The sequence below is a fragment of the Carassius carassius genome, chromosome 48 (assembly GCF_963082965.1).
Source record: "Carassius carassius chromosome 48, fCarCar2.1, whole genome shotgun sequence".
Lineage (NCBI taxonomy): Eukaryota > Metazoa > Chordata > Actinopteri > Cypriniformes > Cyprinidae > Carassius > Carassius carassius.
The window spans coordinates 20,700,598-20,726,842 of NC_081802.1; the positions used below are offsets into that span (position 1 = coordinate 20,700,598).

General features: G+C 38.7%; 1 protein-coding gene across 1 annotated transcript in view; it reads left to right on the forward strand.

Annotated features, from left to right (window-relative positions):
• The window catches only part of LOC132131856 (phospholipid-transporting ATPase IF-like), a 92,723-nt gene extending 72,971 nt beyond the window's left edge, over positions 1 to 19,752 (forward strand). The window contains exons 3-15 of the mRNA XM_059543991.1: positions 2,962 to 3,165; positions 3,262 to 3,415; positions 3,542 to 3,644; positions 3,729 to 3,874; positions 3,959 to 4,018; positions 4,141 to 4,268; positions 4,633 to 4,771; positions 5,114 to 5,137; positions 5,437 to 5,502; positions 5,582 to 5,685; positions 6,274 to 6,439; positions 14,140 to 14,273; positions 18,210 to 19,752. Coding sequence (XP_059399974.1) covers positions 2,962 to 3,165; positions 3,262 to 3,415; positions 3,542 to 3,644; positions 3,729 to 3,874; positions 3,959 to 4,018; positions 4,141 to 4,268; positions 4,633 to 4,771; positions 5,114 to 5,137; positions 5,437 to 5,502; positions 5,582 to 5,685; positions 6,274 to 6,439; positions 14,140 to 14,273; positions 18,210 to 18,291 — 1,510 coding nt within the window. The 3' untranslated portion in view covers positions 18,292 to 19,752. The remainder of the gene's footprint in view (positions 1 to 2,961; positions 3,166 to 3,261; positions 3,416 to 3,541; positions 3,645 to 3,728; positions 3,875 to 3,958; positions 4,019 to 4,140; positions 4,269 to 4,632; positions 4,772 to 5,113; positions 5,138 to 5,436; positions 5,503 to 5,581; positions 5,686 to 6,273; positions 6,440 to 14,139; positions 14,274 to 18,209) is intronic.
• Positions 19,753 to 26,245: the final 6,493 nt, after the last annotated feature.

Genomic DNA, 26,245 nt, shown 5'->3' on the forward strand with positions numbered 1-26,245 from the left:
GTTTTTTGATGAGAGGCTTAATAACAGCCAGTTTGAAGGTTTTGGGGACATGTCCTAATGACAATGAGGAATTAATAATAGTCAGAAGAGGATCTATGACTTCTGGAAGCACCTCTTTCAGGAGCTTAGATGGTATAGGGTCTAACATACATGTTGTTGGTTTAGATGATTCAACAAGTTTATACAATTCTTCCTCTCCTATGGTAGAGAATGAGTGGAACTGTTCCTCAGGGGGTCTATAGTGCACTGTCTGATGTGATACTGTAGCTGACGGCTGAATGGTTGCAATTTTATCTCTAATAGTATCGATTTTAGAAGTAAAGTAGTTCATAAAGTCATTACTGCTGTGGTGTTGGGAAATGTCAACACTTGTTGAGGTGTTTAAGTTTTGATTAAGTTTTTATATATATAATGTCACATATATAGTAGCCTAAGAACAAAATAGCCAACGTATTATTATTATTTGAGGTTCTTTCTTGCAGAATTCCACTGAATACATCAGACACCGAGGGTGCATGCCCCTCATCTGGTGCAGAGACAAGTCTTTTTTTCTGCGCTCTGATCTCAGTCTCCTGCGCTTGGCGCTTCTCCGTCTCCACGTGGGTTCTCCGCATCCAGCGCGGCCTGGATCATTTCTTGTGCGCGCTGCCTTATTTCTGCATCCAAGTAATGGTCTTTATAACACGGATCAAGCACATTCGCGATGAAGTGCAGAGGATCCGAAAAGATCTCAGTGAGACGTGTGCTAAAAGACTCTACTTTTCTTTGTTTTCACTTCCTGGTCCGTCTCAATCTCTTTGTTAGGAGACGCTTTAGTGCTGCGAATAAAGGAATAAGAAGAGAGATAATGTTCTCACTGGTGTGAAGTGAATGTCGCGGGGAGCTCGTGGTCTGCGCTATGCAGGTGCACGTGCCGGTCGCGGTTTCTGTTTGCGTCATCACAACATTTCAGCCGTATTGTTTCGGTGATAAAAGTCTATCGGCCGAAAACCGAAAATGCACTTTTGGGCCATTTTCGGCGAAAATTTTCGGTGGCCGAATATTCGGTGCATCCCTGCAATATAAACATGCATAATTGCTGAAACTTAATTTATGTTCGATATTTACTCGTTTAGATCATAATAGATCATTTGAAAATCAATTAAATTGAAAAAATATGAATAAATATGTTCTTTAGATGGCAACTTCTTAATTCTGTAATCATGCTATAGTATTTTTCATAAATTGAAAAATAATATAACATGAATAAAATGACAAATATGACACAAATACATCATAGTGCCCTTGTGGACGTGATTGGTCAATACTGTACAATGCTGGCACACTATTGGTCAAATTACTTTTCAGTCATTACCTACAGCAAGTATGAAAATAACAGGAAAACTATATCAAAACCTGAGCAGAAAATCCAGCCAGGAAATAAATATTCGGATTCGCCAGGTTTGCAAGTTTTGTGAAATTAGAAGTTTATTAGATATGAATATATATGTTTAACTGATATAAATGCATATTTGCTGAAAACTGACAGTAGATGAGAAAGTACTGTGCTTGTGATTCCCTTCAGCCTTTTGACAAACCTTTAATATCTGACAGGGCATGTGAATTCCTGTTGAAACCAGTATGTCACGTAATGTTAAACTGATTGTACCTTAAGGGTCAGAGAGCGTAAGAGAAACTTGATGGTCTGAGTTTTGCTTTGGTGATGGTGAGCTGTTTCTGTGTGTCAAGTGTGAAGAGCTGCTTGTTAATCTGCACATTTAATCAGGCCTCAGGGACACAACGAGCCCTGACTACCTTTGAAATCATGTGTTTGACATTCTCTGCAGCATAATGCTGCGGTCTCGAGAGAAAATGCCACTAGTGTGCTCTGTTTATGACTGTGTGAAGTCGAGGCTAACAGATGCATTTAATCAGATCGAAAGAACATACTACTGAACTTTTGTGAAGGAAAGGCACAAGCTTATTCAAATTTGGTATTTAGTTTATTGTGTCCAGACAAGAAAGTCCATAATAAAGGAATCATTCCACAATATACATTTGATTAAGTAACATAAAAAATATTTTTTTTGCATATTGAATACTTGACAGTTGGAACCCATGGAAGGCCTTTAATGCAAAAATATAAACAACAAAACAAAGCTTTAATAATATAAAGTCATTGTATAATTTGATCAAATTAATGGACAAAAAGTGACAACAACAACAACAAAACAGTAGAAAATAACTTTCCAGCAAGAGGTGATTTAAAAAAAAAAAAATCCCATTTGGTTATGTACACAACATCATTGATGATACATTGTTTAATGTTTGTGTGAAAGGTTTTTATTATAAATAAATAAATATATATATATATATATATATATTTAATTAAATGAGTTTTAGTCCAATCAGTGTTGTGTCAGCTTTATTCTCATTAACTTTAAATAAAAACCATAAAAAAAAAGAAAATGCATGTGAACTGGAGTGAAATAAAATATGAAAATGTATACATCTGAATTTATTATTATTATTATACATAGAATAATTTTTTTAGCTAGTTGCCATGGCAAAATTTCTTATTTAAAAAAAAAAGACAAACCGCAACAAAATTCATACATTTTAAAACCGAAAATGTAAAATTAAAAATGAATGAAAATTTTATAAAAAATATTAATAAAAAAATATTGATCAATATTTTAATTTAACAATGCTAAAATTTTATATCAATGATAAAAGTAATAAAAATATGTTATTGATAATATTTTTTGTATTAATTGTAATAGTAAAATGAATACTTTCCGTCAGCTGACATGAGAGAAAAATCCACCTTATTCAAAACTAGTTACGCAGTTTGCATTCACCCTGTCATTTATCACATGACGTCTTCATTACATCAGAATCTGTTATGTGTGATTGTGCTTGTGTTGTTACTGTGTGCTGTGAGATCCAGATGCTCTGACCTGTGTGTGTGTGTGTGTGTAGGCTGCAGGACAAGGTCCAGGAGACGATTGAATCTCTGCGACTGGCTGGGATCAAGGTGTGGGTTTTGACCGGCGACAAGCATGAGACGGCGGTCAGCGTGAGCCTCTCTTGTGGTCACTTCCATCGCACCATGAACATCCTGGAGCTGGTGCAGCAGGAGTCAGACCGCAAGTGTGCCGAGCAGCTCCGCAGACTGGCACGCAGGTACAACACCCTCCTGAGAGACTTCAAGCCCTCTTTACACTCTCCTCCATCCAGAGTGCATGATCGAGATCTCTCTTCTGTGCTGTGTTTGTGCAGGATCCGAGAGGATCATGTGATCCAGCACGGGCTGGTCGTGGACGGGGTCAGCCTTTCCCTGACTCTGCGGGAACATGAGAAACTCTTCATGGAGGTGTGTAAGAACTGCTCAGCGGTGCTCTGCTGCAGGATGGCACCTCTCCAAAAAGCCAAGGTGAGTCAGCTGACCCCTCCTAACCCCGTTTCTTCTGAGTAGCCCCACACTGGCCTGTTGTTTTCACATTGTTTTCCTGTTGGACACAGTCTTGACTGGTTCTCATAGCGCTGGTGTGTTTGGCAGGTGGTGAGACTGTTGAAGACTTCTCCTGAGAAGCCCATCACATTAGCCATCGGAGACGGAGCCAACGACGTCAGTATGATCCAAGAGGCTCACGTCGGTATCGGTAGGTGGCGAACAGGAACTCAGAAGCTGTGGCGTGCAATTCAAATGTGTAGAGGTCAAGCTAACTGAATGAAACTCCACACAGGAATCATGGGCAAAGAAGGAAGACAAGCCGTAAGAAACAGCGACTATGCAATCGCCCGGTTCAAGTTCCTTGCCAAACTGCTGCTTGTGCACGGCCATTTCTACTACATTAGAATAGCAACCCTTGTGCAGTACTTTTTCTACAAGGTACGTTGGGAGCTGTTTTACGTTGGGGAAGGATTGATGCTGGAGATGCGTGTTTTAACCACTCTCTGTTTTGTTTTCTTGTAGAATGTGTGCTTTATCACTCCCCAGTTTTTATACCAGTTCTTCTGTTTGTTCTCACAACAAGTAAGTGTCTCAACAAGTCACTTAAGTCTGGAGGTTTCAGTTTGACCTTTGACACTGTGCGTGATCGGAGTGGTGTTTCGTTGTCAGTGTGGATGATTAACATGCTCTCTTGTGCTTGGCAGACCCTTTATGACAGCGTGTATCTGACGCTGTATAATATCTGCTTCACCTCTCTGCCCATACTGGTGTACAGTCTGTTTGAGCAGCTGGTGCATCCCCATGTTCTGCAGAGCAAACCAGCTCTTTACAGGTACAGCATCACGGCCCTCCTCTACTGGGGCTGTCCACACGGACATCTGCGGAGTTCAGAGTTATTTATCTAGGGGAAAAGAATGGTGGAAATAGCCGTTAGTTCAACAAAAATGGCAGAAATACTGTAGTTTTAAAATTAAGTGCATAAAATGATCAAACCAGGACAGGTCCAGTGTTACTTTTATTTTATGCAACATTTCTCAACTATTTTTAATAGTTTAAGTCAAAAAAAAAAACGTACCTGCACCTTTTCTTTGTTTCCAAAGTAAATTGTGTCCGTATTGATGTAATGCGAATATGAGCCTGTTTAGTTTTATTTTCCCCACAAATCAGGATTAAATGAAGTTCTTTCCCTTCATCAGAGACATCAGTAAAAACTCCCTGCTGTCCTTCAAAACCTTCTTGTACTGGACCTTCCTGGGCTTCTGCCACGCCTTCCTCTTCTTCTTCGGGTCCTACATCCTGATGGGAGAAGACACCACGCTGATGGGAAACGGCCAGGTCAGCGTGTCTCCGCCGTCACCTCCTCCTCCTCTCCTCTCCTCTCCTCTCATTCACGCTCGTGTGTGTCTGTGGCAGGTCTATTACTTTGCTAGCATGACAGTAGTCTTCTGTATAGATCTCAGAGGTGCTCTCTGAAGTGCTTAAGGTAATGAATGCACTTAGTGAGACATTAATAACCGTTACTGAGCCATAGTGACTATCGATTAACTCCAGCTTACAGACACAAAGCATCAATCATACAACTAATTACACCGTTATCTGCCACATTTGTACCATACTGTTGGCTTTTACTACTTATCCATATTCTCTCTTTCTCTTTCTTGCCGTGCATGCTCTCAGATTTTGCGAGCTAACAGGCAACTGGTAAGAGTTGCATGAGTCCTTTCTAACGAGCAGCTGTCTCTGGTTTGGTTTGGTTTCGCTGCTCTGATCTGTATTATTTTGATACTCTGCTGTCCTCAGTTATGGGGCTGAGTTATGACCAGATTTGAAAGCGCTCCCTCACTTTACATGACAGCAAATGGCTTCCAACAAGCCAGAATCTCTCTTGATTTACTGATTTTGGGTGAATTGAACCCCCCCATATGACATGTTAAGAACCACAGTGGGCTAATTTGAAATCTTTTCATAAAATGTTTAAAATATGTGTCTCTTTCTTGCAGATGTTTGGAAACTGGACGTTTGGCACTTTAGTATTCACGGTGATGGTCATTACGGTCACGCTGAAAGTGAGTTCATCTGTAAATGCAACATAAACGTGGGTTTTTAAATGACACGTGAGCTTCATTTGCACCGTTCTCTCCACAGCTGGCCTTAGAGACACATTTCTGGACGTGGATGAACCACTTTGTCACATGGGGCTCCATCGCCTTCTACTTCATCTTCTCCTTGTTTTATGGCGGCATCATCTGGTACTGTATTGTCTGCGTTTTCCCATCATGCCTTCAGAAAACCAAGCATAACATTCTCTATTGCCATTTGTTTGTCAATTTTTTTACAAATTAATTTGAACTTTGATTGAAATCATGCTTTCCCACCCCATATCCATCGGCATTATAGGTCTGTTTTAGAGGAACGTCTTTCACAGTATTCAGTTTAGTGGTTTTTCAATGCCACTTTCAAAGTTTCAGTAAGTTTCTAAATCGATATACTTAGATTGTAATTTATAACAAAATAAGGTGACACTTTATTTTAAGCTGTCACCGTTTAAAAAAGAGTGATAAATTGTCAAAATGCTTGTTTTTGTGTGTCCTGTGTGAGAAAGTGGAAGTCGAGAACAGTGTCTAAATTGGTAATTTTCCTTTCTAAATAATTTTTATTGAGTTGTTGGTTTGCAGGTGATAACCGTTCGCTCTTTGGGCGACATACTCTGGAATGCAGTCGCGATGCTGCACTCAGTATTTGGCTCTGTAACAGTTGCCCGATTGCTCATTAGTTGGATATTGAACAGCATTATCAATCGCTTGTTGGAGTCTAATTGAAGTTTTCCTCCCCGTTAGGCCATTTCTTCACACGCAGGACATGTACTTCGTCTTTGTTCAGCTGCTGTCCAGTGGCTCAGCCTGGTTTGCCATCTTCATCATCGTCATCACCTGCCTGTTTCCTGATGTCATCAAGAAAGTCTTTTACAGGCACCTGCAGCCCACCAACACGCAGAAATCTCAGGTGAGCGTCAGACTTCCTCCTGGATTGATGCTTTCAAAGATGACACTGATGAAGTAACAGCATGTGGCTCGCATCACTGCATGACTTCTCACCAGCAGCTCACCTTCACTTAAACTCACTGCATCACTACAACACCAGCATTCATCGCACTGTTAAAAATCCTCTGACGCTGACACCTATTATGTCTGGACTCGCAATGCGATGCATCTTGTCTGGTTGAATTATCCAAACAAACAATGGCAGGTTGTAGCGATATGCTTGCTTGCTTGTCCTAGAGGTTGCTCCATGTAAACAAGTATTCATGTGAACATTTTGAAATAAGTCGTTTCTGACAGGGTACTAAAGTAAACTAAGTGAAATGATTCCTCGTTTGAGTTCGATAAGTACTAGTCCCAGCCTCAGATGTGATGTCCACGTCTGATGCATATGGGACACAAAAGTGGAAACACTTCAGGAGTTTTGAAGTCCTCATCTGATTGGCTGAATTATACAAAGTTGAATTATCACAGTTTACAACTGTGACGACGAGCGCTTATCAAATCAATAGACTCTCAAAAGAATGTGAAATATTTTAAGTTTGCGGCACAGAATCTTTAAAATATGTCAGAGTTTTACACACACGTGTGTTAACACCGTTATTGTGGTGACATTTCCACGCCTCGAAACGTCCCGCTTAACGAAACGAACTGTGATTGGTTGTTTGACGTCTCAGTCAAACAGCCTTGTGGGCGGGGCTTGGCCAAAGAAAGCTGCCATGGATTCCAAACCCTCAGCCGTCAGTCTTTAGATCTACGCAAGACTAGATTAGAACTAAACTTTCAGTAGTTTACACCAATTCCACTGATATTTCATGATTCTCTAATGTTCTGTAGAGCACATTTATTTAAAAAGTTAAATATTTACATTGTTAATAAAAACAATGGCGTGTAAGCTCCCAGAGTTCCAGTCTACTGAATTAGTTTGGTGCTACTATAAAGGCCATGGAATGCTTTTAACTTAAGTTTTTCACTCCGGGGAAAATTAAAGTTTGATCCAATTATCTGATCATAGGGATGTTGGATATATTTGAACCAGCTCTACAATTCTTGTGTCTAACCTCAGTGGACTGAGCGAGAGAAATTAACCTTAAATTAACCCACAAAAGAAACCGGAGCCCCAAAGCACACCCGTCTATTATGCTATCATTATGAACCAATGGCGGCTTGATGGTTTTTAAAATGCCATTTTGCCCAAACATTTACAGGACAATGGCGTTTTATGGGCCTGAAAATACAAACTTTTAAAAATGGGTTTTGAAGTGCACATTTTTGAAAATTATACTGTTATCATCTCTGTGTAAACTAGAAAAAACAAAACAAAACAAAAAACATGAATTTGTGAAAATGTGGACAATGTGTGTTTCACATGTTCACATGTGTCGTGCACCCGCCTATAGGTGCATATTACTAACACGCTCTTTAAATAACAGAAAAAATATTGAGCCAGACTTTAGACCAGGTTTGAGTTGGTCTATGGTGCAGTCGCCGCAATTCGCTGGGTGTCTGATAGGGCCTTTGATTTACAAAGTGCCATTGCCATCTGCTGGCCTGGCATGAATAATACAGGATTTAGTTTTTGCAGTCGAGATTGTTACACCCGTTTGTTCTTCCATTCAGCTTGAAGTATATCAGGCACTTAAAGCCATAAACGCTCTTAATTATGCGCTGGCCTTTCTGTTGAGATGTGAAAAATCAAACACCAAAAGCTAAGCTAGTTTAAAATAATTTCATTTTTTTAAAGCTACTATGGCTTTAAGTTCATAATTTGGGGTGTGGGTAGTTTTATAGTTTATTTTTTGATTATTGTCTTGCATAGGACTGATTACCATTGGTGATTGAATGCCAAAACCATTTTATAACAAATGAAAAGTTGAGTGAAACGCTAAGCTTATTTGATTAAAATAAATCATAGTTAACCAACAAATGTCACCTTAATAATTGGTTTCGTAATATTTGAAATATTTGGTTTTGTGCCAAATGAGAGAGTATATATGAATATAGTTTAGCCAAATATCAAATTTGTATTCTCCAGTTTTTTCGTCCAGTGTATTCTCTCCATTTTTGCCTTTATTTGGATAGGATAGTTCATAGCGTGACAAAAAAGAGAGGATGATGAGCTGGGATTTGAACATAAAGCTGTCGGCTCGACCCTTTATTAGCATGTAACCCTTCGCAGGAGAATTACAACACTTATTTTCTTCCTTTCGTACTCTTTCAATCCTTACATTCACATCTTTTTCTACATGCCCAAGCGAGGTGGTAACTGAAGTTGATGCAGTACGGTTGTGTGGCGTCAGCACACATTGCCCTGCGGATGACACCCGATAGTTTCAAAGCGCATTCTCTCTGCGTCTGCTGCTTGTTTCCTGTTTCCTGTCTCTGTCATGTCTGAATGTGTGTGGTGAGTGGATAGTGGTGTACTGTGTGAGTGTGTATAACTGCACATGTGACTCTTCCTCTTTACTGACTCTCTGTGTGTTCTGTAGATGTACATCAACCGCGTGGCTATAGGTGATGACTTCATCGCACTTCAGCCTCTGTCCAGAGCCAAGAATCAGCTGGGCAAGATTAGGTAGAGTAGGAGAGACACCCTCACACTGCATGTGGAGGAAGAACAGCTGACGTGCTTTAACAGCTCACCCTGCATGTGTAACCCGTACCTGCAAGTACATGATTGTGTAGGTCAGATTTAAAGCAGACGGCGTACAGCATGTGCTTGAGCTCACAGCTAGTGTTGGGAAGCCTTTTAATGAGTTTCTTTTTCTGAAAATGTTTATCTGGACTGCATGTTCCCAAAACCACTGTTTTTAGTCTCCACCAACGAGCAGAGAAAATGATCTCCAGTCCAGCTCCAGCGAGACATCAGTAAAAAGGCTTTCTTAAAATCTGAATTTGACTTTCTGGAAATTCAGTTTAAAAAAAAAAAAAGAAAAAAAAAACATCTTTGATGTTGGGCTTGTACATTTTTTTTTTACTCTTCGCTTTGTTCCAAAACCTATTGACCTGTCTTCCTGTCTACTTCCTGTTCTACCTTCTAAGGCAGTATACAAATGAAATAATTGTTGTTTTAGAGTTCTTTAGCCAACGGTTGGCCTACATGTGTTTGTTTTACAGCCACAAGCTGCCAAAACATTGGTATTATGTCAACCATGGTTAGTGAAAGAAAGAGTCCTGTATATTCAGTAGTGATTTAGAAATGTGATTGTCACTCTTTTGCCATGAGGCCTCACGTTTGTGACTTTTTGTTTTATTTGGTTAGGTTTCTTTAAAGCATTTCAAGACTTTAGGGCATTTCACACTAGGGCTCTTATTGAAAGCCCAAGTTTGGAAACCAAAGATCCAAAATGGACAAGACATTCATTCTGGTGGTGTCTACTCAACCATTTTTGTATACTTTGTTATGAAATTATTCATAAAAAAATAGGCAGTGTGGCTAGCAGTTCTTTAGGGTTGGTTTGAATAGCTTTGGATGTTTATTTCATCGTCATTATTCCCATATCTTGCACTGTATTTTTTCACTTTCGTTTTCGGCTTATTGTCATATGCAAAATTTTGCAGAGCAGTGGTAAATGTGACATCACATTCAATATAGGGAGCACAAACAAATATTGGTTAAAATAGTACATTATAATCATAGTCGATCTATTTTTATAACTATAACCGTTTCTTGGAGGAGTTAGCTTGCTCTGCGAATCTTTCTTCACCTTTTGGAACAGACTTCACATCAGCATGTCCACAATGTTTTAAAATGCTGTCTACGTAGGCGGCTCACTAGGTTTTGGAACAGAGCCTTCAGATTCAGAAGTGTTTTCTGGCAGTGGACATGGGACAGTTTCATGCTCGTTCACCTCTCTTCTGTTTTCATCCGTTTGGGAGACTTACCGCGCTGTTTTGTCCCTCCAGATGGAAGCGGATAAGGTTTCAGTCAGCTCAGAATATGACACTGCTGAAATCGGGAGCAGAGGGGAGGACAATCGGCCACTGATCGCTGCTTTTCCTCCACCTCTGGTGCAGCCCCACCCCTCCCCTAGGTAGTACTCTTCCCCATCAGGCTGTGTACAGTACGTGACCATGACCCTCTCATTCTGTCATGTGACACTAGCTCTCCCCGTGATGTAACCAGGAGCGAGGGCTGATCTGAGTGGCATGAGTCTTTGTCCGTTACATGACCATCCATTCGCTGAGGTCTAATCTAATCTACATGTCATCTTAATCATCCTTATCTATTGTTCTTTTCCCCATAATCATCTCCATCACTGACCCTGTGTTTGTGTATAATGTGACAAACATTTGTTTGTGTTTTCATCAATCATCAGGTGAATGAGCTGCTCTTTTTCCATCATAAATGAACAGTTACTGACAGCTCTATGTGATTCGCTAATGGTTGTTAGTAACTCTTATGATGCTGGTCGTTGTTTATGCTTACTATGGCCGTGTACACACTGCAGGCGAATATGGCTGTCACTCCACTCCTGAGTACTTTATTTTCTTCAGGGTATGGTTTTTATTGCACAAGTGGCAACTGCATTCTACAACTGAACTTACTGCATTAATGATGCATAACCCAAACTAATAGTGCAGGGCTGCAAACTAACACTTATTTGGGAAATCTATTGATCTGTCGATTATTTCTTTGATTAATCGGATGATAAATACAAACATAATATTTTTTAATTCCTTGATATTAATTTATTAGTTCAAATTCAGTCTGCTCCACAATTTTCTGGATGCGTTTTATCTAAAGAAATGTGCTTCTCACTGCTATAAATTGGAGTGATTGGTGATATTTTTGTACACAGCACACAGACCTGATAAATTGATAATCAAACTTGCTGGTTTATTTTTGATTTTTATAAAGTAGTTGTTGCAGCCCTAATGGATTTTTAAATTTCACCGAACGAAATTGCCAACTGTTGGCCTCCATGTTTTTGTTCACATCTGCAAGAAGCCTAAATGTTGTTGTTATTATGAGTTCTGGAGAGACATCTGTATTCAGTACTCACAGTACACGATTGTTTAGGAGATTCACTCGCATGTACACACTTGAGCTTTTACTGAAGACTTACTTTTCAGTATTTGTTTGGTCTGTTTAAAAGCTGTGTTCCTATTTCAGGTATGTATTGCTCAATTAAACTCAGGTTGAGATCAGGAACTTGATCATTAGCTCCAGTAAGTGAGCCCTTGAACAGTTTCAGCCACAGTCATTCATGTGAATCTCAGCCGGTGAATGTGATTTATTACTAGTCGGCACATTTATTTATAACAGAGATGAAATGACAGCAGCATCATTTGTCATTTGGTGGTTAGTCAATGCCTCTAGCAATTACTGGACAGTTCTGCTTTTGATTAGAACGGCACATTAAACTTGAACTGCCTCTTTATTTACAGTTACAGGACCCAACTGAAGTCATGCAGCATTTCATCTTTCAGCAAGTTCCTGCTAATATTGATTTTTATTTTTTTTATTTTAGCAGAACTGCCAAGGTCCATGTAGTAATAGCTAAATCTTTAACCCAGCACATGGTCGAAACTCGGGTTAACCAAACATCAAGGAAACATGGACTGTATTTATGGTGTGACTGAAGTGTTGGAGAGAGTCTGAGAATATTATTCACAGTATTTGTGGAGGCTAGTTGTGCGTTTGTTAAGCATCCTTTCTTGAAGAGAAAGGACAAAGTGTGCACTTAAAGTGCTCATTTATGCATTAGTCAACTAACACATCTGTCTCAAGACTGATTCTGCAAGGCATGCTGAAGTGAGTCCAGAGGGATTTCATGTTAATATTGGTAGTTTGCATAATGCCTAGTCAGGTTGCCTGAGAGAGATCAAAGCATTGACTTCCTTAATTCTGGCTGCATTCACTGTTTTTCCTCCTTGGTTGGTTTTTGAGTGCATTTGATTGGGAATCTGATTTGAACAAAGTCTTGTTGTAGCACTGGGGCTGTAATTTAACATGCAGGTCTTAAGCGTCGTCTTAGTAATTGAATATTGAGTTAAAGGGAACTGTAATTTCTGTCGAGTTCAAGGATGTCTGTGGTTCTCAAGAGACAGCATCATTTATCACCCTAATATATTCATTTTATGGTCATTCATTGTCTCAGTCGTTGTCTCATTCCAATCCAGGATCTCATGTTTTGTACATTGGCAGAGCTAGAGTTGTATACATGGGTGGCCATGGCCAAATTCAGGGGGTCCATAGACCATGACAGAAAATCAGTGTATAACTCCAACCTGGCATTAAAAATCATGAATAAATACTACGATTGCTGATTACTTCACATAACCCCACATTAGCTATACATTCCTACCTAACTACAAATGTTAGTCTAGTGAAACTTTCTCTTATTTCTTATTTCTTATTTATCAACTGATTAACCAGCAGTTGGAGTAAAATATCTAAAATTAACTTATACAGTCAATTTGCTAAATTTTGATCAGGAAACCTAAAACTTCAGCTTACTTCAAACAGGGCTGCCAACTTCTGAGTTCAACCTGGAGTGGGAATTATTCAGGAATAGTGAACAAGCCTGCGATTAAGTATGTTATTTTCCTCAGTTTTTCTAAACTGAACTATACAGGGACCCTTATCGTTAGAAAAGAAATGATGCAGCACACCAGATGCATCACATCCTTGAGTTTGACTTTGAGGCTAAAATAAATGCTTCTTTAAATACAATTGAACAAAGAAAATGTAATAGTAGCATATTAAATTTTGGGGTGGCCAATCAGATGTCAGGGATGTCCAGTGCCACCCTGGAGACTCCTCTGGCTCTGCCAATGGTTTTATATGTAAAACCATGCACTGCATTTATGATTTGAGTTCAATCTATGTCTCTCATTATTGGTATGACCAGATGTCCTGTGTTTGAGACACTATTTAGGTGTTATTAAACATGTATCTTATTTGAACAAGTGGCCTTTTCCTCAAATTGGGTACAAATTGGTGAACTATTACTAATCACTAACTACAGACCAAATTTGGTCCCAATTACGTAGCCACTGTGTGATCTCTTCATAAAGCCTAATCTGCAACTCCATTGTGGTGGAATGATCTATTTTTATTAGGTCAGAAGCAACCTATCTATAAAACAACAATGTGCAATGGAAATAATCTACAACAAATTTCATTATCTTTAAGTGAAGTCTGTATGTTATGCATGGAAATCTTTTTCCGATCACATCACAGTCACTTACCAATGTATACTTCGGTTTTTACCATAGGTGCATACTGTACGTGCTCAACTGTCCACTCATAATCTGCAGGCGCTTGTGCATGTGCCTTGATTTTTTTCATTACTTTGTCTACATGGTGGCAATACTGGTCTGTGCCTTTGTTTCACAGTTAAAAGAGAAATGACAAACTACTGGAGACTTCAAACAACAATAGATGTTTATTACAAAATAAAGAGCAAGGCCCTTTTAAACCCCTTCAGTTTCAAACCCAATTTTGTGCCCTTTTTGTGGAAGTGCTTTTGTAAAATACAGAATAAATAATACATATTAATGTTGATATGTAAAGAGTATCCAATATGACAAAGTATTAAGACATCTAGTCATTGCCCATTATGGACATCAAATCAGTGAAGATTAAAGGTGTTTGTTGGGAACCGTTTGGTTTCATCTCTTTCGTGCTCTGGCTGACATCACTCTTTCTTTTTCCAGTTTATTGAGGACAACCAGGGCATCGGATGTGTGGACTCCATGTGCTGTTTCTCAGAGGGGCAGAACTCCTGCTCACGGCTGGGCCGGCTGGTGGAGCGAATGATGGGCCGCTGTGACCCCGCTCGGGCCACCAGGTGTGACCTCTCTCTCTCTAACCTCTGCTGTAAACAGATCACCTACAAGCTGGAGCACGACGAGCCCACGGCCCTGGACGAGTGAGGGCCGCCAGTGCACTCAAAGCATTCCCTAATGATTACAATGTAGAATTTAAGACCGGAACGGGTGGATTCATTTGCCTTTAATGTAACAAAGATTAGCTAGAAGTTCAAGTGAGCTTCATTGCCTGGCATGCTCCAGGCACATACGTATACAAGGAAGTGTAAAAAAAAAAAAAAAAAACCAATGCCATGAAGTTACTTTGAATCAACCCTTCCAACCCATTGTCTTTGTCTTTCATCATCTCCACCTTCTTTCGAGGTGCGTCCTTCTTTGCTGGTGTCGCTTATCGTGTCTTTTCTCAATGTGGCAGATTAATGTTCTCTGCTGAAGGAAGATCTTGTGCCTCCATATGAGTCCATAATCGATGAAGCGGTCTTGTCATCCTCATTCTCAGACATCAGTTATTAGCAAAGCAAACGTTTGTAGCACCAATTTATGCAAGTATTTGCTCGTGGAATGTTGGACTATATGACTTGATCCATGGAACATCCTGTCATTATGTGTTCTGAGACGTTGCATCCCTGTTCAAATGTGTGTTTGAATCTGCGTCGTAGTCTTTGCCTTGCGTGTGTGCCTCTCTGTGGAGGGGTTTGTGATGGCATGCGACCGTAATGCACTCCTAAGCCTAACGTAAATCGTAATTTTCACGTAATCGTTTTGACTGTTGGTATCCGCACTTTGGGAAGCAGGTTGCTTCCAAAACTACTCCACAGTGTTGAGATGAGTACACGGAGACCTGGTCTCGCTAAATATAAGACTCCTGTTCCAGTTTAATGGCTAGAACACTGCCATTGAAGCGCAGGGTACTAGAGAAGACTTCTGCTTTGGCTGGCCAATGGTAGCCACGGTCAACAGCTACCGCCGCTGTGATCGGCTCATTTATCAAAAAAAAAACTCAACAGGGGACCACATAGGGATCTAACTGTAGTCTCCAAGAGGATTCTTGATTTTTTTCATTCATCTTTTTTGGTTACGTTAAACTTGAAGCCTCATGGAAGTCAAAATCAGTCTGTCTAATTGCATGATGGCAGCGTTTCATATTCAGTGTGTTAAGTGGTGGGTGAATCCCAGAGAGTGTGTGCCTCCTCCCAAATCGCTGTTCATTTACCATCTTTTTGTCTCTGTCTTTACGATTTCAAATGAAGCATCTAAACGATTACATATATGTTGTTGCATTCATCAATGATCTGTGCTGTTTTTCTACCATGTGTTTTCAGATCAGTGGTTCTCAGCTGGTGGGTTATGAGGCAAAAATACATCACATGTTGCTACATTTAAATTTGAAAAAAAGGTCAAAAGATCCTTATCTCAAATTGGAGCCGATTCCTGATGGCATGGTTGGAAGATGATCTTAGCCAATTTTGGTGTAAATCAAACCAACAGTTTGGGTGGATTTTCTTTCAAAGAAACTGCAAGTCAAATTTGTGCGCATGTTATTAGAGTATGGTTAGTTTTATCAAAAAGCTGGCCAGCATGGTCTGAAGATTATCTGAGCCTATTTTAGTTAAAATCAGACGAGTTCGAAGTAGTACTTTGGTGCTTGGGCCATAAAAAACACACAAGTATCTTTTAATAGGCAGATACCAACATGCCATCATCCTCAAAAACAAACAATGTATTAGTTTTTCTTTGACCTTGACCATTTTTTTCACGGCACACTGGGTCAACACATGTGATATCAACAACAAAATCTTGGTCCCTAAGCAAAACCAGTTGAGAACCACTGCTTTAGACAGTGAAGGAGATTGTTTATTACCGTATGAAGCCAGTAAGCTGTATATATATATATACCATATAAAAGCAAATATACACTCTGATTTAAACTTTTTACCTCTTCAAGGTCTTAAAACGGTTGTCTTCATCTTTAACATTTACATTTGCCCTCTACCACTTCTTTATATCCAAAGATACTCGCATTACGGTAGCTATCAATGTATTCTTTATCATATATATATATATATATATATATATATATATATATATATATATATATATATATATATATATATATATATATATATATATATAGCATGGATCTATTTGTAATATGGCTGTACTTTAAGGGGTTAGTCCATTGGATGAAGACAATGCCCTGTGGTGTTCAAGAGTAGCAGATCTGGCGTTTGAGGAATACAGCTTTGGAACGGCTTAGATCCTCAAGGGCTGCTCAATTCCACTCTATTTACAGATATAATATACATTTTATAAACCTATATACACATATTTTTCTACAAGCAATATATTTATGTTACATATTAGTTTGTATATTTACTTGTACACTGTAAATGATCTTTTTCACATATAGGGTGCCATACCCAACATATTCTGGCTAGGAAAAGGTTAATACTTTCATACAAATGTAGTCTATGTGAATGTCAAGGCTGTGGAAGGATGTTGTGTTTGTATTTGTTTATTTTCTGCAACCATGCACATTAACCCATCTTGTACTAATGCAAACTCATCTATTTCTCCATTGGCTTTGGCTCTGACTGCTGCTTGCTAATCTTCATACACAAAGAGTTTGTTAGTTAAAGAGAGATTTATAAGGGATGCACAGATATTCAGGAATATACTCTGGTAGCCCAATAATTAATAACCCAATCCCAAGACTTTTAACATTATGGAACCTTATAGGATGGAAATCAAGAGCTAAAATGAGATATTTCTTAGTGAGGTGTCAAATTAAAGTTCATTTTAATCTATTTTAATCATTATTTGAAATTATGTCTTTGAATTAATACATTTTTAAAGTGAGACAAGCCAAATAATGCCACAAAACCAATAGTTTATCAAATCTGTTGCTAATACTGAGGTTTGTGCTGATGTTTTTCCACATATATGATGTCACTTCCTGGAGAATGAAGTCACTAAGGCCCATTAAAGGGATTGTTCAGACAAAAATGAAAAGTTATTCACCCTTTTTATTCATGTTAATCCAAACCAGAAATATTTTTGGCCATATTCAAAACAAATGTAAAGATTTTGTTTAAACTGGAGATATTTCTTACTCTCCATTAAATTCATGTTCAACCAAAATGTTGTTGCTTCAAAAAGTTAATCAAACAAAATCTCAACAGTGCTTGTGCCATCTGTGAGAACAAACCTCATTGGTTCTCACTCTTCAAATAAGCATGTTTAAGCTTTAAGCTGTTTACCATATTTGATGTGCTTTATGTGTCTTGGTCAGTTTTTAGACTGTCTTAAATTTTTGAAATATTCAAATTTTGGTGTAATGGACTTTGAATGGAAGGACCAAATTCTTTAAAACATCTTTATCTGTGTTTCGAAGATGAGCTAAAGTCTTATGGGTTTGGAATGACAAGAGGGTGAGTAAGTGATCACACAATTTTCATTTTCAGGTGAACTATCCTTTCAAGGATATGTTATGAAATATAGTAAGAATTAATAGCCAAAAAAAAATATATTTTTATAAATTCACAGTTTTATCTGCAAAACAAATGTTTACAATTAGTGGTTGACCAATACATCATGTTTCATGATGGTTGATGCATAGATATAGTCATAGTACAAGTTAATGATTAGCCGATGTTTTATACAATCTACACTTACAGTTACAAAAAGAGAAATTATAATCTAAATAGAAAAACTATATATTACGTTCATAATGTTTTAATTGGGGGGGGGGATTCATTAATTTAATATTAATCAAACTGATAGCCCTAAAATCTGAAATATATATATATATATTTAGTGCATCCCTAGTATTGAGGTCCCACACTGGTCATGAACGTCCCTCTCAGTCAGTCAGATTGTAGAGCAGCTTTGAATTGACACCTCCAAACTGTCCACACTGTCCCCCTCACTGTTCGCAATTTCCTTGATCCTTCCAGATCTTTGAGTGACTCGGAAACCTTCTTTTCCAACGACCGGAGCATCCTGACGCTCTCACCCATGGAGGTCTCTCATTGTTAATGCACCAGCCCAAAAAGGATCCGCTCGTAGAGTGTGGAGATGTCTGACCTTTACCCCATCCCCCTGCCCTTGTCCAGTCACCAGCCCGACTGTCACACTTTAGATTCTCTGTTACTCAGAGGATCATGTCACATGTGATCAGCAACCAGGGACAGGCGGCGGCTCCTGCAAAAACCAAAGGATTTGTGTGTCTTGAGTTTTCTGCTGCTAGCAAACCCACAGAACTATACACAAAGAACCACCTTCTTTCCTGAGGAAAACGAGGGGGTCTTTTTGAAGCCATAATTTTCCCTTTTAATTGCCTGATTTTCAAGGTATTAAATGTGAGTGCCATGTAGCGCTAGCTCACAAACCTGTAGCCTCCTATCCTAAGATGCCTACCTGTACACCCAGCCTGAGTTGTGGTTCGTACAGAATTATCATGATGCAAGAATGTCGCGATGGAGTACTTGATTGAAAACTCACATATCATCCTTGAACTCGATCACTTTAAGCTCCATCAGCCATGTGCCTGCATATTATTTCTTGTTTTCCTGTCTTGCGCATGCTATGTTGTCATCTCTAACCATTGTCACCGGTTAATTTATCATTGTTGCTGTGTTCCGTGTTTTCTGCTTGTGTTGCTAACCACTTGTCAAAGCTGTTTTGTTTTGATTATTTTTTAATTTGCGTGTGTAAGTGTGTGTGTATTTAATCACGTATGAGGGCATAGTCAGAGTAAAAGGAATGAAATTCATCCTACATGGGCCGTGGGATATTGTAAGGCCGGAGCATTGAGACAACCGTTTTAAACTTGCTTAGATCAACTATATGGAAGTTTATGATATCAGACTGCATGCTACACTTGGGTCAATCTGTCTCAATAACCGTGTAAAAGAGGACTACATCAACTGGACCTAAATGCTCCTGATTTGAGGGGTCTAGTCTTGGGGTTTCTCTTCATTTTTGATGCAAAGATCGTGAAGCCCTGGATCTCAAAGGTATCAGTTGAACTCTGGTGCCGTGACCCTGTGGCAGTTGGAAGTTTTTTTTTTTTTTTTTTTTATGAATTATGGTTACGTTATGAATTGTGGTTTCCTCTATTTTGGTACTTATTCTATCTAGTTTTTTATGTGTATATCACTCTTTTCATGTCAAAGTTCAAACCCAAAATGACTCCTGACCGCTGATCATTACTATTTCATATCTTGTGTTGAACGGCAGAGGTGCTTTGCTGTATAATGTATTTTCTTGAATTATATAGCAATGCAGTATGTCATTTGTTACTCAGAGACATTAGCAATAAGACTCAGTCTAGACTGGAAATACCTGATCTAGCTGTGATGTCAGTCATCCATTTTGCGGTTTCATCTTTTTTGTGTAAACATGTTCTTCTAATTGTACTCTCCATACAGTCAATATGTTTCATTGCTGATGTTTATGAAAGTTCTGTTTACAGAATAAATATCTTTATAAAATCTAGTGTTTTATTATGATTACTAGTATTCCACATTTCAGTTTTTGTACAGTTGCTGCAAGGGTATCAGCAATCTCACAGGTATCAGGTGAAATCTGGTACAATGACCCGGGTGGCTGTTAGGAGTCAGATTTTATGGAGTGTGGTTCTATAAAATAAAATACTATTTAAGTCTTTCTACTGTCAAATTTCATGTTAACTTCAATGAGTTACTTTGAAAAAAGTTAATTTCTAGTTATTTTCACAAGTAAATCCCATACCAACTCTATTTCTTTTATTTTTTTAAGTGTAATTATGACCAATGTTAACCATTGGCAAATCTGCTAAGCAGTTTTTCCAATAGTTTTTTTTTTAATATTCAAGTGTGGTTCTGGCAGAACAAATGTTTGCAGCTACTCTTTAAAACGACTTGTGCAGTAGGCATAAAGTGATCACTGTTTTCTCTGTATACTTCAGTGGTTTGGTTTTGTTAAAATGCTTAATGTTTAATGGGAGATGCACTCCAGTCCACAGTCATCCAGCGGTTAACCCGGAAATTCAACACAGCATATGAGATGGAAAATGGGGCCAACAAACCAAACATCACAAATCAAACGGCAAAACTACAAGAAATTTTAGTCTGAAATCTCAAGTCCAAATTAATTTGTAGTGCTTAAGATCTTGTAATGAGTAATGAATTTTCAATCAATTTCTTATAGAATAGCAGTTTTAAACTGACCCTGAACCATCATTATTTTTCTTATATATAATAAAACTCTTTGCATTATAAGTACTTACATGTATGTACTTGGACAATATGAAAACAAAAAAAACACTACCTTGTCATTAATTTGGCTTAAATGTATATTAGGATTTGGTATTGCCAACTGACACTGAGTTAGGATTTGGGATGCACCAGATCTTGCATTGGGTCGGGACTGAACTCCATTGACAGAGCACCACAGGTAGGTCCAGCTGACGGGCTAACAAAAAAAAACAAAAAAACAGAGACATTCATGGAGGTTCAATGCATGGTTCATATGAAATCTCAAACAACCATGCTACTGTATACTTTTTGATTTAACTCTAAAGACATAAATTACCTTAATACTTCGTTTGTAATGAATATGCCTCTTCAGCTAAAGAAATAATAAAGTGCTGCATCTCCTATGGTGGACATTTCTTCATGAGAATCTCTGCAGGCCTTGCAGTGTGAATCTATTTAAGGATTGTTATGCTGACATCCTTCACAATGATCAATGGTTTCTCATTAGTGCTCATATATAATGCAGACGAACTGTTTCTATTTCAAGAGAATGTTCTTGTAGTTCTTATATGTTGAAGAATGACTGTGTGAGCCGTTTAATAATAAACATTCATAATAATATTCATGTTTAAACTTTAGTCAAGAATCTTATCAAATCAATTATTACAGGATGCTAATGACCTCAAAAACTTAATCAAGATTGGTGACCCCTGACCTTAACAAAATCATCTAATTTATGTGAATATATTTCTAAAGTACTGGATAAATCTTGAATATGTAAAACCAATTTAAAGGATGATTTCATTGAGATTAGAGCTGTTGTGCAGGAGGGAAAAAAAAGACTAAATGTAAAGAGGAGCCATTCACAGTTTGACAATTTTCAACCTATTCCTTTGAGTGAATATACAGTTTAAGCATTTATTATTGCAAAATGAAGAAATAAAGCCTTCAATACATACACATATTGGTTCATTACTTGAAGCATTTCTGCACAGTTCTCTTCATTGCCATCTGGTGGTCCTGTGTTCCATAACAGCAGCTGGTTTTAAAGTGATGTGATGTGACATTCAGCCAAGTATGGTGACCCATACTCAGAATTCGTGCTCTGCATTTAACCCATCGAAAGTGCACACACACTGTGAACACACACCCGGAGCAGTGTGCAGCCATTTATGCTGCAGCGCCCGGGGAGCAGTTGGGGGTTCAGTGTCTTGCTCAAGGGCACCTAAGTCGTGGTATTGCCAGCCCGAGATTTGAACCTACAATCCTAGGGTTAGGAGTCAAACTCTCTAAGCACTAGGCCACGACTTCCCCAATCATTTCCCAATCATTCCCCAATCATTTATAATCATTCGATGGATCTTAAAGCAGTAAAAGTTATCACAACTATATTGTCCTTTTTATGTTACTAAAGTACTTATAAAATAATCTGTATGTGTTCATCAGTGCATGAACACATTCTGTCGTACCCGAGCTGCAGTGTCAGGTTCCTGCAATCTACACTCCAAAGCAAAAACAGAACTGTCACAACTTCATACATTACCTTAAAAAGAACAAAACTGAAATATGTACATTGCACATAAGTATTCATCCCTTAACTCAACCTTAACCTTAGCTAAAGCACCTTTACAGTCTAAAGTCTTTTTGGGTATGATACGAAAAGCTTTGCTCATCAGAATTTGGGAGTTATCTTCCATTCTTCTCCTCACCTCTCAAGCTCTGTAAGGTGGGATGAGGGCAGACACACATTTTCAGGTTTCTCCAGAAATATTTAATTGAGTTCAATCCCAGGCTGTGACTGGGCCACTCAAGGACATTCACAGAGTTGTCTATAAGCCACTCTTGCTGTGTGTTAAGGTCACTGTCCTGTTGGAAGGTGAACCTTCTGCCCATTCTGAGCTACTGAATGCTCTAGACTGGGTTTTGATTAAGACTTATCTCAATATTTTGGTGCATTGGTCTCTTTTGAAAAACAGCCCCACAGCATGAGGCTGCTATAAGCACACTTTACTTTTGGGATGCTACTGTGCAAATTATAAGCAAAGCTGGTTTCCTTCAAACATAATGCTTATAATTGAGGTTCATCAGACCAAAGAATTTTGTTTCTCAGTGTCTGAGGGTCTTTTAGGTGCTTTTTAGTAAATTCACTCTAGAAAGAGTCCTGGTGGATTCAAACTTCTCCTGTTAAAGGTAACAGAAACTACATGCTTCAGTGACCCTTCAATGAAGCAGAATGCTTTTCTGAACTCTTCTACAGATGTGTGGCTTGACACAAACCTGTTTCTGAGCTCTACAGGCAGTTTTTGACCTCAGAGCTTGGTTTTTGCTCTGATAAGCATTTTCAGCTGTTAAAACATTTTAATAAGTTGTGTGTGTCTTTCCAAATCATACCCATTCAGTTGAATTTGTAACAGGTAAACTTTTCATCTGAAGTGTTGTAACATTAACAAACAATATGTATGTCCTTGAGCTAGAGTTCAGCTGTCCCAGATAAGGGTATGATTACTCATGCAATGGACTCATTTAAGTTTTTTATTTTTAAAAACTTTGCAAAGATATATATATATATATATATATATATATATATATATATATATATATACTCGCCTAAAGGATTATTAGGAACACCTTTTCAATTTCTCATTAATGCAATTATCTAATCAACCATCACATGGCAGTTGCTTCAATGCATTTAGGGTTGTGGTCCTGGTCAAGACAATCTCCTGAACTCCAAACTGAATGTCAGAATGGGAAAGAAAGGTGATTTAAGCAATTTTGAGCGTGGCATGGTTGTTGGTGCCAGACGGGCCGGTCTGAAGTATTTCACAATCTGCTCAGTTACTGGGATTTTCACGCAACAACCATTTCTAGGGTTTACAAAGAATGGTGTGAAAAGGGAAAAACATCCAGTATGCGGCAGTCCTGTGGGCGAAAATGCCTTGTTGATGCTAGAGGTGAGAGGAGAATGGGCCGACTGATTCAAGCTGATAGAAGAGCAACTTTGACTGAAATAACCACTCGTTACAACCGAGGTATGCAGCAAAGCATTTGAGAAGCCACAACACGCACAACCTTGAGGCGGATGGGCTACAACAGCAGAAGACCCCACCGTGTACCACTCATCTCCAAATAGGAAAAAGAGGATACAATTTGCACCAGGAACTCTGTTTAGCTGTTTTTATTTTATTTTTTCTCTAGAATCTTTATCTTACTATCACTCTCTGTTTTTTAAAGTGATAAAATATAGCTTAATTCACACCATATTTCTAATATTATCGATCAATCTTATCAGATTAACTTTGATCGTTAACTTTTATTTTATATCCGTGAGTGCAGTACACCTGCAAAGCGTTAGCACTCATTAGCTTGTCATTAGCGTTTTCATTCGAACCATTGTTCATCAAACAACTGTGGTAAGAATATTTCATCAAACACGGTGAGTAATGGCTTCTCCTGCTATTGTTACTTGCACCTCTTGCCACATGTACAGTTTATCTATCTCTGTCGCAGATGAGGGATTCACATGTGATAAATGCAGGGAAATAGTTAGGCTGACAGGGAAGATTTCAGAATTAGAGACACGCATCCAAACTTTAATTGAGTACAGTAAGAATGTTAGGGCTCTAGATACGGCTTTGGATGCGTCTAACTCAGGGATTCCTGTACATTGTTCGGTTCCGGAAACAGAGCCCCTGCAGCAGGGCAACTGGGTGACATTGAGGCAGCGTAGTCGTGGGTCAAAACACCGCTCTTCTGTTCCGATCAAAACATTAAACAGGTTCTCCCCACTCAGTGATGCACCCACTGAGAAACCTGATGAAAGTGCTCTAGTTATTGGTGATTCTATTGTACGGAACGTGAATATAGAGACACCAGCCACCATAGTCAAATGTTTACCGGGAGCCAGAGCGCCTGACATCTTGGCAAATTTAGAAGTGCTGGCTAATGCTAAACGTAAATACAGTAAGATTGTTATTCATGCCGGCACACCTGATGTTCAACTTCGCCAGTCGGAGATCACTAAAAATAACATTAAAGAGGTGTGTGAACTTGCAAGCATGATGTCAGACACTGTAATATGCTCTGGTCCCCTCCCTGCTTACCGTGGTGATGAGATGCATAGCAGATTGTCATCACTCAATGGCTGGATGTCTAAGTGGTGCCCACAGAATAACATAGGTTTCATAGATAATTGGACGAGCTTTTGGGGCAGACCTGACCTGTTGAAAAGAGATGGTCTTCATCCCTCCTGGGGTGGCGCCACTCTTCTCTCTAGAAATATGGCAAATAGTCTTAGAGTTTATACTTGACTAACTGGGGCCCAGGTCAGGAAGCAGACAGACTGGCTAAACCAACCGTCTGCTAGCTGCCTCCCGTCACAGAGGTCAGTTAATTCTCAGCACATAGAGACTCTTTCACCTAGATATCACACTATAGAGACTGTGTCTGTTCCCCGAACTAGAAAATACAAAAAACGTCCAAACCAAGTTAAGATTAACAATTTAATTGAGGTTCAACAAATAAAAAACAGATGCAATATGGATAAACAAATGATAAAGCTTGACTTATTGAATATCAGATCCCTTTCTACTAGAGTTGTTCCGATTCCGATACTAGTATCGGAAATATCTCCGATACCACAACAAATTCTGGCATCGGCATCGGCGAGTACATGAACCCATATACCGATCCGATACCATTTTCAAGACCTAGTTATGAACGCTAGCTTTGCCTAACCGCTGCACGGTTCTTCTTCGCTGCTCAGAATGCATTGCAAACACAGGACGTTGTGCTGTAATGCCACAAGCAACCCCTGTGTAGAGCAGCGAAGAAGAAATGAAAACGCGTTAGCAGCACTGATCTATATATGACTGGATCACTCATCGCGTTCTAAACTGCCAACAGACAGTGAAGCCGCTTCTATATTATAGATCAGTGGTTAGCAGTATGTCCGCTGTTTAGCAGTATTTCAGACTGGACCAACCAGACAGTAAAACGGCGACTAGGGACCAAGACGGTGCTGAAAATTTTAAAATGTGATGATACCAGCGTCTCTGTAGAACCGGTAGTAAGTTTGAGTATATTCGTTACCCACAGCTGCGTTCAGTCGCTTCCGTGTTAGTCTAAGCGCAGGGCTCCAGACTGTAGCCGAATATATATACTAGTGTCTGTGAATATTAAACTGCAAAATACTATTTAAATATTACTCCTGCAAAGTCTACATCTCTGTAGGAGACGGGCGCAGATGCACGGGAGCTCGCTGTTTTGTGGCCTCTGCCGTGTGTCACTATATGAGGACATGAACGCATAAACCGTCACTTCATGAGAATTTAACGTTTTATTTGAGAAAACTGTCATATCATAAACACAGACACTCAAAGATCTTCATGGCGAGTAAATTGACAATATATTAAGCTACTGTTGTAGCCTACAGTAGATTTAGCTACGTCTCTATGTAGTAATAATACGTCTCTATTAATAATAATAATTATGCCTAGACGGTTGCTTGTTTTTTACTTGTTTTGTTGTAAAGAGATTATCTGATTAATATAGAATTTTTTATATTCCTAGACTTATTTGTTGCAGTTTTTTATACACTAATATTGTAAAACTAAAATACTAAAATACCTTTTTTAGTTTGCGGTGTTAGATTTTTGGCTGCGTTTGAAGTTCTTTTTCGCTTAAGAAATTAAATATAATTAAATTAATAATATAATAATATTGAAAATAATATTACTGTCAAATTCATGTCA